The sequence below is a fragment of the Phyllopteryx taeniolatus genome, chromosome 16, assembly GCF_024500385.1.
Source record: "Phyllopteryx taeniolatus isolate TA_2022b chromosome 16, UOR_Ptae_1.2, whole genome shotgun sequence".
NCBI classification, from domain to species: domain Eukaryota; kingdom Metazoa; phylum Chordata; class Actinopteri; order Syngnathiformes; family Syngnathidae; genus Phyllopteryx; species Phyllopteryx taeniolatus.
This window is the reverse complement of record NC_084517.1, coordinates 11098958-11112136: the sequence shown is the minus strand read 5'-3', so window position 1 is coordinate 11112136 and position 13179 is coordinate 11098958. Positions and strand designations below refer to the sequence as shown.

Sequence of the window (13179 nt, the reverse complement as noted above, 5' to 3'; positions counted from 1 at the left end):
ATGTGGCGATGTCTTGTGCAAAGTTTAATTAAGCTTGGCATCACCTGCCAAACTCAGAGGAGTTGAGAAATAAACATCTTCAATATATTTGTGGAGAAATTCCAAAGAATAGTGTTGTGTTTGGACCCATTTCGTGGAGGATGATGTCAAACCTGTGGCCCGGGGGCCAGGTGTGGCCCACAAAAGCAAATCATGTTCATCTACTTTATGTTTCTTGCTAAAATCTATTTCAAAATTGCTAATATTAACTTTCAATAATGTTGAGAGATTGCAAACATTTTGTGTTACCAAGCCACTTTAAAAAAAAACAATAGTTGAACATTTAATTGTTTGCTTGACTTTGTAATTCTAAACTAGTTATCATCTTTTGTTGTGTGTGTATGTATGTAATACTATACTATGATGTGATGAGGCGATTCTACATTTATGTGGTTTCACATTCATAAAGACACTCTAAGGAAAACCATAACTGCAGTGTGGTCTGTAACAAAAATGAGATTAACACCCCTGCTAAAAAGCTTCCACGTGTTGTTCTTTTACAACAATGCTTAACTATATTTCTAATTTTCAATGTAACTGTGGATGAAACAGCACAGCTTGCATTCATTGTTGACAAAATGTGCGCAAGCCACGAGCATTGCTCGTGGGGCACATAGTGGATCAAGGTTCTACTATTTTGAATGGTATGACAATGCAAACAGAACCTGAGTGGAATAAGAATAATAAAACATGTTTTTGATACAAAATAACTAATGTGTATTAACTGTATAAATGGTGGCGGCACGGTGGCCGACTGGTTAGAGCGTCAGCCTCACAGTTCTGGGGTGCGGGGTTCAATCCCCGTCCCCGCCTGTGTGGAGTTTGCATGTTCTCCCCGTGCCTGCGTGGGTTTTCTCCGGGCACTCCGGTTTCCTCCCACATCCCAAAAAAAAACATGCATTAATTGGAGACTCTAAATTGCCCGTAGGCATGACTGTGAGTGCGAATGGTTGTTTGTTCCTATGTGCCCTGCGATTGGCTGGCAACCAGTTCAGGGTGTACCCCGCCTCCTGCCCGATGACAGCTGGGATAGGCTCCAGCACGCCCGCGACCCTAGTGAGGAGAAGCGGCTCAGAAAATGGATGGATGGATGTATAAATGGTGCATGTGTGACTGGACCAGGTGAAGCAATGTAAGACTAGCTACAATAGCTAAAAAATAAATAAAAAAAGATGATCTCTCAGTTAAAATCAATTTCTGACAGTCCCAATAGAGTACAAAAGCCTTTTTTTTGTAATTCATTAACACTGTATTGCCTTATAAATGCCTGACAACCAATCCATTCCCTGTGTCTGCAGCCAAAGTCAGCAAGGATAGGCCCCAGCTCACCTGTGACCCTTATGAGGTCAAGCGGTACAGAAAATGGATAGCTAGGTAGATAAAGCCATTATTTTAAACTAAAACTACAGCATTGTTGCTTTGGAATCACTTTGTAGAGAATCACTCCTCCTACCATGAACATTTTATTATTTATAAACTGAAAGTTGTAATGCGTTTTGGCCAGTAGGTGGCGGGGACAAACTGCTGCCTCTTACACGCAGGAGTGCTCCACGATTCTGTACAACATGTTCAACTATGGGCAATTTAGAGTCTTAACATGTATGTTTTTGGAATCTGGGACGATACCTACCAAAAAAAATAAAAATAATGATAATTTCAAATCCCCTTTAAAATTTAAGTGAACATATTGTGAGATGGGGGCACGGTGGACGACTGGTTAGAGCGTCAGCCTCACAGTTTTGAGGACCAGGGTTCGATCCCCGCATGTGTGTCGTTTGCATGTTCTCCCCGTGCCTGCGTGGGTTTTCTCCAGGCACTCCGGTTTCCTACCACATCCCAAAAACATGCATTAATTGGAGACTCTAAATTGCCCGTAGGTGCGACTGTGAGTACGAATGGTTGTTTGTTTGTATGTGCCCTGTGATTGGCTGGCAACCAGTTCAGGGTGTACCCCGCTTCCTGCCCGATGATAGCTGGGATAGGCTCCAGCATGCCCGCGACCCTAGTGAGGAGAAGCGGTTCAGAAAATGGATGAATGGATATTGTGAGATCAGTATGAGTATTTGTAGAATGTATTTATTAAAAGTTTTATTATACTATTTATAATCCCCTTAGGGGAAATTAATCATACTCCTCTGAATATTTTTGTTTTGCACGCAACACAGAGGAGCACACAAATGTCAAATGAGAAATGTCAGGGTGAATGCGCATGCAGAACATTGCTGCACTTTTCGAGCTGGGGCCAGGGGGGCTTTGCTCAAGGGACCTCCACAGTAGTTTGCAATTCCTAATTCCTAGTACTTACAGTATATGAGGCAGCCTGCAGACTGCGGCCCCTAATTTATAATATTTTATGTAAACTGCAGCAAGAGCAAGAATGGACAATATAGTGTTGTTTCGTTCGCAAATGTTTCGTTCAAAAGAACAAATCTTTTCAGTAAACGTAATGAACTGAATTAGTTTATGAAATGATTCCGTTCTTTGAGCTCTCCCGCCGTTAGTTAGCCCGCTCGGACCGTAAACAGAAGCGTTCGAGCTGACTTTGACTGGAAACTGAAGCGTTCTGTGCCATTTCAATGTGTCAATTGAGACTTGCAGCTGGTGCGGCGGAGAAGATCCTGTCAAATTTAAAAATAAAAAATAGGGGGTTCAGCTGGAGGGCTCAGGGCGCAGGTGGCGGCAGGCTTAAGCACGTGGAAGGTTGGGTGAATTTTCAAGGGCAGTGGAAGCTTCAACCGGACGGAAGTGGGATTGATGATTTTGGTAATCGGGAAAGGACCAATGAAACAGGGAGTGAGTTTACGGGATTCAGTCTGAAGTGGGAGGGCGTGAGAAGAAAGCCAGACAGATTGGCCCACCTTGTATTCGGGCGTTGGGGAGCGATGAAGGTCCGCGAGCTGTTTGTTGCGTTTGGTGGACAGGGTCAATGCCGCACGGACGTCATTCCATATAGCCTGGATCCGCTGGAGATGATCCTTGACTGCGGGGACTGCCACTGCCCGTTCCTGCTCCTTGAACAATGCCGGTTGGTAACCGTAGCAAGCCATGAATGGGGCCATATTGGTAGCGGAACTGGTGAGGGAGTTGTGGGCATACTCAATCCTTTTTTGGACATACTTGGCAAATAAAGATGATTCTGATTCTGGTAATGGACAGATATGGAAAAACAATCGACAATGGTGAGAATGACAGAGTTACCTTCAGAAGGAGGTAGACCGGTAACGAAGTCCAGAGCAATATGGGACCAAGGGCGGCTAGGGATAGGCAATGGACACAGCAGCCCAGCTGAGGGCAGGTGTGAAGACTTCCCTCGGGCACAGAGGGAGCAGGCTTGGGCGAACTCACGGGTGTCTTGAACAAGGCTGGGCCATCAGAAATGCTGCCGGATGAACTGAATGGTGCGGGTGATGCCAGGATGACAGGTGAGTTTGGAGGTAGGAGCCCACTGAAGAACGTCAGAGCGTACAGAATCTGGCATGAACAGGCAGTTTGGAGGCCCAGTCTTGGAATCCGGGTGAGTTTTTTGGGCCTCCTTAACCACCAGTTCGATTTGGCAAGTGGAAGCACCAACGAAGCACGAGGAAGGAATAATGGGTTCCGGTTTGTCAGGGCTGGTGGGGGGTGATTAAAGTCGAGACAGGGCATCAGGTTTGCCGTTTTTGGAGCCAGGACGGAAGGAGAGATTGAAATTAAATTAGAGGAAGTTCGAATGAGTCCGGAAGCCAGAGAGTCATGGATATAGTCCTCCATAGCCCTCTTCTCAGGTCGGTAAAGGTTGGAGAGACGGCTGGAGGGAAGAGGGGCCCCCGGCAGCAGATTAATAGCACACTCATACGGGCGGTGGGCGGGGGTAGAGAAACGGCCAGGTCTTTACGAAATACCGGAGAGAGATCATGATATTCTCCAGGGACTCCGGAGAGGTCAATGAGCATGGAAGAGGGTGGTGGTGTATCAGAAGGAGGTATAGCTGAGACCAGGCAGTGTGAGTGGCAGTGAGGGCTCCATCCGGTGATGGCTAAGTGTGTCCAGTCTATGGTGGGGTTATGTCTTTTAAGCCAGGGAATTCCAAGGACTAATGGGGTATCAGGAGAAGGGAAATATTTTCGCGGTAATTTCCTGAAATAAGCAAGGTGAATGGCACAGTTTGGTGGCACAGTTTGGTGGGTAACAGCGGAGATGATACGGCCATCCAAGGGCTGTGACCTTCTTCGGAGACGGAAGCAGTTGGAGAGGAATTTGGAGTGGGTGAATTATGGCTTCATGAATGAAATTGTCATCAGCACCGGAATCAATCAGGGCAGTGATGGGGGGTGTTAAGAGCCGAAACTATAATGTAAGCGGGAACGGTCATGCGAGAAGGAGAACTTGAGGTGATGGAGGTTTGGCTCACCACGATGCTCTCAGGTTGTGGTGAGCCTGGTCTTTTGGCCGGAGGGGACATGAGGAAGTGACCGGTTTGACCGCAGTAGATACACAGCTGCTGGGCGATACGACGCTGACGCTATTGTGGATCTAACCGTGTCTTAGCAACTTGCATTTCTGGGTTCCCCCCAAAACCATTCAAATAATGTACACTAGAAAGTAAACCTATTATTGTGTTTTACAACAAGACTTAACTATATTTATAATGTACCTGTGGCTAAAAAAGCAAAGCCTGTGACCAAACTGTTACGGGCCGTATCTGTACGTACGTTTGTGCCTCTCACCGGCTGTTCAAATAAGCAAGCATCTTTTAAAATACTATTCATCTATCTTTTTTTAATCGTTGAATAAATGTGTTAAAGTACAACATACTGTTTATGCAGCATCAAACGCGCATTCACATGGCCAATGGCTGAGGGGATTGCTTCGCGGACGTGGAAGATGTTTTTCGTCCTGCTCTTCTTCCTCTTTTTCCATCTCAATCATGCTTTTTGTGTCACGTCTCCAGACCTTAGCTGTATGTCACCGGTGATCGATGTCCGTAGGGAGATTCAGGAAGCCGGCTGGGAGAGCCTCTCCGCATCATGACAGGTGGTGAAGCGGCAGCAGCGTTACGACACTCAGTTATATTCACGTGCATAAAGGTTCTCGCAAACCACATCGCTGGGTCACTAGCAAGTTTATTCCCCCCCCCCCCCAGAGTACTGGGTCGGGACCACATGACCACCCACACCGGTGTTGGCAGCCAACAGCTTCTCGAAAAGAGGTAGCTATTGGTCCATCCATCCATTTTCTACGCCGCTTATCCTCACGAGGGTCACGGGTATGCTCGAGCCTATCTCAGCTAACTGGCGGCAGGAGGCGGGGTACACACTGAACTGGTTGACAGCTAGTCGCAGGGCACATATAAACAAGCAACCATTCACACTCACATTCATACCTACGGACAATTTACAATCGTCAATTAACCTACCATGCTTGTTTTTAGGATGTGGGAGGAAACCGCAGTACACGGAGAAAACCCACGCAGGCATGGGGAGAACTCCACACAGGTGAGCCCGGATTTGAACCCGGGTCCTCAGACCTGTGAGGCAGATGTGCTAACCAGTCATCCACCGTTCCACCTAAAAATTGGTCATTTGTGGCAATTTTATTATTGTTTTTGTTTACACAGTAATTATTGTATGAATTATGCTCCATAAATGCAAAATAATATTTGTATTGAGGGTTTCACAACTACGATCCACCCATTGCTCGGAAAAATGTTTCATTTCCTTGCCGTCATTTCCTTCTACATTTTAGGTGTGCCACCAACTGGGCCAGTGCGGAAAATGAATCGGGCATTCACTAAATATAAAAAAATAAACTATTGAAGACCAGCAAGATGTTAGAGGAGCTGACAAGCTTAATCAGCATTTTGTCATCTCCTCTAGTGTTGGCTATAAAACATTATTATATTTTTGTTTTTAACAAAAAAGAACAAAAAAGAAAACGTGGCTTTAGTTTTAAATCAACAAATTGTGCTCCCATGAGCCACGTTTCACCTCATTTCGCAGTAAGACTCGCTAGATGGAGCTCTTATACGACTTTAACAAGTGTTGCCCATTTCACGAATCCGCCAGTAGTGTGTTGTTCATACCCTCCGTACACGTTGTGAGCATAAGCTGCGTCCTGGAGCAACAGTACACAAGATGCAGGTCTGACATGCAGTTGGTCGCTTGGGGCGGATACAGCATCACCGGGAGACACTGAGCCGCAGTATGCATCGGAGGGTGAAGTTGGACCAGAGCATAGAAGCGTGGAAGTTGTCTTTTTGGTGACACTCTTGTTCGCTTGCCGCCACTTGCCCGATTTAAAGTTATGCGTTCGAGTTCTGTGCTCCCCCGCACCCACGGCACGGTGAATGGACCTGCGTGTGCACAATGATGAGCAGCGATCTTTCCATTATGACGAGGAGATGTCTTCTCACTTACAAACCTTTCAGGTAAGCAAAAGCAAATGAGCCAATCACGTGTTTTGCTTATGTTAAATGCGTCGTTCCATATTTCAAATCATACTTTGAAATTGAAACAAATTCATGATGAATTATACATACAGTCATGACAAATAGAAGGAGGTAAGTGGTTTTTTTTGGGGGTGGGGGGGGGGGGAGTAGGACAATTTTAGTGATGAAGGCGTATATTTTTTTTAAAGGTTTATGCAGAAAGATTACAGATGCACAAGTTACCAAGTATATTTTTTTAGGTATTGTCTGGACGTTTTACACCCCACAGTACTTTGTCAAATTAGACTGGTTACTTTTCGAACCTCCATGGGTGACGAAACGAGAAAAGATTTAATAGAGAGTGTTGAAGTCAACCGAGGTTGAAATTATGTATTGACTGATTGGTTGCTATCTTGGGGATTTATAAGGCAGTGTACGAACCATAGAGGATTAAGGACGAGGACGCAATAGATTCGGAGAGGCAAGATATTCCCCATTGCCGATGGCCTTATCTGAGGGAATCGTTTAATGTTGTCTGCTCCAAGAAATATTGGTGGAGAATGCCTTGTGTCTTGTACCAGCCTAAAAACCACAAGCTTTCAAAAATTATCCACTTAATCTTAAAAAGACATACAGGTATTAAAAAAAACAACAATTATCATTAGCTAATTTAACATTCTTTTGTTAGTCAGTCCGTAACATTAACAAAGCTATGGGAACGAGTTGTTTTAGAGCCTGAGTTAATAAAAAGGAAAACTATTTTGAGGGGAGAAGTTTATTTTTTCATTGTGCCAAGTTATCAAAATGAATAACTTGTACTTAAATACTAAAGTGTTACTAAAGGTACTAAAGTAAAGGGTTTGTATCAGTATTTTTACCAGATTTTTTTCAGACTCAAGTATCTTTACTTCTACTCAAGTACTGAGTGTGAGTACTTCTGCCACCTGCACATATACAATGCTGACAAGTACTAAATAAACACTTCCTGCACAATACAAGGAAATCCACTTGTATATATTAAAAAATGTCATATCTAACTCATTGGAAAAATAGAATATGTTTATTATTGTGGTTGTAGTTGAAATTCCAAACACCTCTCATGTTACAGTGCAGTTCTACATATACCTTTGTCTCTGTGTCTCTCAAAACTGATCATAATTATTACCCCAGCTCTTCTATTGGATTTCATTAGAATGTGCAGGTGTTTCAGTTGCTGTGGTCATTGAATGTTGATGTTCAGATTGTACTGTCACTGTTTTGCCATGTATGCGTTCAAGAAAAAAAATACAGGTTTTGCTTTACAGATGCGGCGGTCCTGCGGTTTAGTGAAAGCGTAGTTTGCAAAGAAGTTTTTAGTCTTTCAATGTAAGATCTAATTGGTACGAAATATTTCTTTCCAAGCTTATGAACCTCTGTTTGGACTCCCTCCCAAGTACAGCTCCCTCAGCACAGTGAAATTCTCATGTAATGGGCAGAGAGTTTTGATTTTAACACAAGTGGCCCACGTGTGGGTTGATGGGTACAGTGTAAAAGTCTCACACTGGACATAAACTTTGACAGCAACTAAAATTGCGTATGCTGTGTGTACATTATATTGCTTCATCTCTGACGTTGTCTCTTTTGTCACCTCTTCTCTTTTAGGATTTTCGTGGTGGGAATTGGATTCTTCAGTCTGTGCTTTCTAATGACCTCTCTCGGGGGCCAGTTCTCAGCCAAGCGACCCTCAGATTCCCCTTTCACCACACGAGCCGAAGGTAGGCCTGCAGTTCTACACCGGGGCTTTTGCCAGTGTCTATAGTGGCTGTGGTTCATGCTGGTAATGGACAAGCAACATCATGCTGAGAGCTGCGTGGGGCTTTCTTGATTGCTGCATAGCAGGCTGGCAGACCCCCTCGCTTTGTTCATCAGGAGTCCATCATGTTCATCGTCTGGCTCTAGATGGGTTACTCTTATTTGATCTACGCTTTTGTCTTCTTTTTGCATAAATAAGAGCTTTCATATGCACATCAAGATCGATGGATCAATAAGAGGTTGGGATGCTTCAGTTGGATAGATTCTTGACAACAAAGTTGCTCAGATTCTTTTCTCAGGTTATGCGGCATGTGTTGTTAGGCAACTTATTTTAGGCACAATACGTAAAATACAATCATTTGGGCTCCAATGCCCAATAATTCTGACAGGGTAGGCCAGCAACCCCACTAGTTGGTTTGAATGGTAAACAAGAGGGTGACAGCGATGGGTCGAGAGCCAGCAAGAACAGGAAGTGCATATTGGACTCTACAGAAAGAAAATGTGCCGCTCCCTTAGGGCTGGGCGAATAATCGATTTGATTGATTAATTAAAGGTTACTTTTCAGCTTGAATCATTTTTTGTGTGTTTAAACCGCTTCTGTTGTTAAAAACACATTCCTGCGGATGTGTCTCTATGGATACTGATACATTTCCCACAGACACAGTCATGGAGAAAGTCTTCCGAGTAGAGGCAACGTTGGGACCAACTCCTTCTGCCATTTTCACTTTTAGGTTACCAGGATGTACTTTTGTCCATATGAAGATTTTTTTCATTTTTTACCCAAAATGAGAAAAAAGCCTCATTAAAAATAATAATCAATCTTGCCGAGCCATTGTGTACGGACAAACTTTTGTTAAAAATCATCAGACAGTGGCAATGACATTTTTTGTAAAATCGTAGGTCTCGAGGTAAATAAATGTCATTTTTCTTTAATAAGCAAAATTAATTTATAGTGTTTCAGAAAAGAGCTCTTTATAAAGTATTCCACCATCACTGCTGACCTAGCCTGAACCTTCATGAGATAACTTTCAGGATAAGTAAATCTTCTGGAATCCATCCATCCATCCATCCTTCCATCCATTTTCTGTAATGAGTGAATTGGAGGCGATCCCAGCTGCCAGTGGGTGAGAGGCAGGGTCCACCCTGGACAATCAAGTCCAGTCCAGTCCATGTAACATAAAAGTGATATATTTGTGCTTTAGCAACAAATACATTATTGCAGGACTTGTCATAGACATTCTTTAAGCGTCACAGAGGATTGAAATCGGAATTTGTATGTAAATTAGTTTTATGACAAGACTCCAAGGGGTAAACTCTTCTTTATTATATTGACAAGTTACAGTTTACAATCTACCATAACATTAAAATTGTTACTGAGAGAGAAAGCTGTTATCTTTCTAAGCACGTTGTCAGTGTTTCCGCTTTGTGCCTGTGCATATAAATGGCCAGAACACAAGCCATTTGGAAGAGTCACTGCTAGCTTTTTGGACCACCTTCTCACCTTTTATCTGTGTCTGGCATGCTGTTGACATGGTGTGTCATTCTCTGTCGCTAATATCAGCTGGCAGAAAACTTGTGAGCGACGCCTCTGTCTATCATAGCCCATTTGTCCATAATTCCTTTATCTGTTATCGCTTTTGAAATAATAGAGACAGTACTGTTATCTTCATAATCTACCTCTTGCTTTTAAGTTGTTCGATACTATTGAAATATTATTGAATGAGTTTACATGGATGGTTGAATAATTGGTGCAGTGCCCCTGAGTGCACTTTAAAGTGTAGTAAGCAGGGGAAACTCCAGTGATGTGTACTTGGTGCGCTTACATAAAACAATTCAAAGGTTCTTGCTCATTAATGAAGCCCTATATCCAGACTTGTAGAAGATGGTGGGTTATAGACGACAGGAGAGCTGTCTGATTAATTTAGCACTCACGCTATAGCCAGGGGAAGGCTTGTTTGGCCTTTAGCTCATTAAAATCAGCCTTACTGCAAGCCATGGAACCTCAGTCTATGTAAATCCTCACACACACACATATATATATATATATACATATATATATATATATATATATATACATATATATATATACATATATATATATATATATATATACATATATATATATATATATATATATATATATATATATATACATATATATATATATATACATATATATATATATATACATCCATAAACATGTTGGTGAAAGTGCCTTGGTAGCACTGTACACACTTCCAGTACCTACTCAGCCTGAGACTTTGACTCGTAACGCAAATCCACACACATACTACATACAGTACAGGTGTTTATGCAGAAAATCCTATCAGATACAAATAGGATGAAACACAGTATAGGGCCAGTGAATGGTACTCAGTGCGAAAATGCCTTTTTCTGCTCTCTCTTGACCAATTTCATTGTTTTTCTTTCTCCTGAATGTTCACTCCCTTGCTCTTTACATTGTTTTTATCAGATTTAAAAAAACACAATCTTCACTGCCAATAATAGGGAAAAGAAGCTGCCAAAGTCCAACCTTGGTTTCATTATCCCTCATGTTTTTGGGAGATTTTGTCATGGTCCAGTAAAACAGAGGTTGAACTTTTTGGCCAGACTGTAATTCTAAAGCGTATGTCTGACACAAACACCACACTTGTCACGACGAAAAGAACAGCATAACTACAGTGAAGCATGGTGGTGGGAGGATCATGCATTGGCGCTGTTTTTCTTCAGTTGGAAATGGCACCTGAGTCAAGGTGTAAGGAATTATGAACATTTCGAAATAGCATCCATACATCCATGCATTTTCTGAGCCGCTTCTCCTCACTAGGGTCGTGGGCGTGCTGGAGCCTATCACAGCTATCATCGGGCAGGAGGCGGGGTACACCCTGAACTGGTTGCCAGCCAATCGCAAGGCACATACAAACAAACAACCAGTCGCACTCACATTCACACCTACGGGCAATTCAGAGTCTCCAATTCATGCATGTTTTTGGGATGTGGGAGGAAACCGGAGTGCCCGGAGAAAACCCACGCAGCCATGGGGAGAACATGCAAACTCCACACAGGCGGGGATTGAACCCCGGTCCTCAGAACTGTGAGGCTGACGCTCTAACCAGTCATTCACCGTCCCGCCTTTCGAAATAGCAGTCAGTGGTAATACACAACTTTAATTCTCAGGACATTGAATTTATCACAACTGGACTGTTCTGCAGTGATGGTTGCCTTTCTTGTTGTTTTGCCCATCTCCCGATTGCATCTCTGGAGCTCAGCCACAGCCTCTTTAAGTTCATCTTGACCTCTCTCACCAAGGCTCTTCTCCCCAAATTGCTCAGTTTGGCCGGACGGCCAGGTCGAGGAAGGGTTTCATTCGTCCCAAACGTCTTCCATTTAAGGATTATGGCGGCCACTGTGCTCTTAAGTGCAGCAGAAATTCTTTTGTAACCTTGGCCAGATCGGTGCCTTGCCACAATTCTGTTTCTGAGGTCTCCAGGCTGTTCCTTTGACCTCATGATTCTCATTTGCTCTGACATGCACTGTGAGCTGTAAGGACTTATATAAACAGGGGTGTGGCTTTCCTAATCAAGTCCAATCAGTATAATCAAACACAGCTGGACTCCAATGAAGGTGTAGAATCATCTCAAGGATGATTAGAAGAAATGGACAGCAATAGCACCAAAATGGTGTCACAGCAAAGGGTCTGAATACTTATGGTTGTGTGATATTTCAGTTTTTCTTTTTTAATAAATCAGCAACAATTTCAACAATTAAATTGTTTTCTGTCAATATGGGGTGCTGTGTGTACATTAATGAGGAAAAAAAATAACTTAAATGATTTTAAGAAATGGCTGCAATATAACAAAGAGTGAAAAATTTAAGGTGCTCTGAAAACTTTCCGTACCCACTGTACATCCATCACCAGCTGTCAGGGTGTGCACACTTGTGCAAACACATTATCTCAGTTGTTTATTTTTACTTCCCCTTTTGAAAAGATCCATCCATCCGTTGTCTTCCGCTTATCCGAGGTCGTGTCGCGGGGGCAGCAGCTTCAGCAGGGAAGCCCAGACTTCCCTCTCCACAGCCACTTCCTCCAGCTCTTCCGAGGGGATCCAGAGGCGTTCCCAGGCAAGCCAAGAGACGTAGTCTCTCCAGCGTGTCCTGGGGCATCCCCGGGGTGTCCTCCCAGTGGGACGTGCCCGGAACACATCACCAGGGAGGCGTCCGGGAGGCATCCTAAACACATGCCGGAGCCACCTCATCTGGCTCCTCTCAATGCGGCGGAGCAGCGGCTCTACTCTGAGCCCCTCCCAGATGACTGAGCTTCTCATCATATCTCTAAGGGAGAGCCCGGACACCCTGCGGAGGAAACACATTTCGGCCGCTTGTATCCGGGATCTTATTCTTTCGGTCACGACCCACAGCTCATGACCATAGGTGAGGGTAGGAACGTAGATCGACTGGTAAATTGAGAGCTTCGCCTTTTGGCTTAGCTCCTTCTTTACCACAACGGACCGATACAAAGTCTGCATCACTGCAGACGCTGCACCGATCTCGTGAACAAGACCCCAAGATATTTGAACTCCTCCACTTGGGGAAGGATATCATCCCCGACCTGAAGAGGGCATGCCACCCTTTTCTGACTGAGGACCATGGTCTCAGATTTGGAGGTGCTGATTCTCATCCCAGCCGCTTCACACTCGGCTGTGAACCGCTCCAGTGAGAGTTGGCGATCACGGCCAACAGAACCACATCATCTGCAATAGATGCAATACTGAGGCCACCAAACTGGACGCCCTCTACGCCTCGGCTGTGCCTAGAAATTCTGTCCATAAAAGTTATGAACAGAATCGGTGACAAAGGGCAGCCTTGGCGCAGTCCAACCTTTTGAAAAGATAAACAAAATAATTGAGTTGTATAGTTTATAGGTCACACTGATGGAGGGAAAA

At 43.8% G+C, this 13179-nt stretch overlaps 1 protein-coding gene across 1 annotated transcript in view; it reads left to right on the top strand.

Annotated features, from left to right (window-relative positions):
• LOC133465951 (alpha-1,6-mannosylglycoprotein 6-beta-N-acetylglucosaminyltransferase B-like) overlaps positions 1-13179 on the top strand; it is a 62885-nt gene that overhangs the window by 2353 nt on the left and 47353 nt on the right. The window contains exons 2-5 of the mRNA XM_061749147.1: positions 4970-5052; positions 5162-5227; positions 5450-6445; positions 8087-8199. Of these exons, the coding sequence (XP_061605131.1) occupies positions 6384-6445; positions 8087-8199 (175 nt within the window). The 5' untranslated portion in view covers positions 4970-5052; positions 5162-5227; positions 5450-6383. The remainder of the gene's footprint in view (positions 1-4969; positions 5053-5161; positions 5228-5449; positions 6446-8086; positions 8200-13179) is intronic.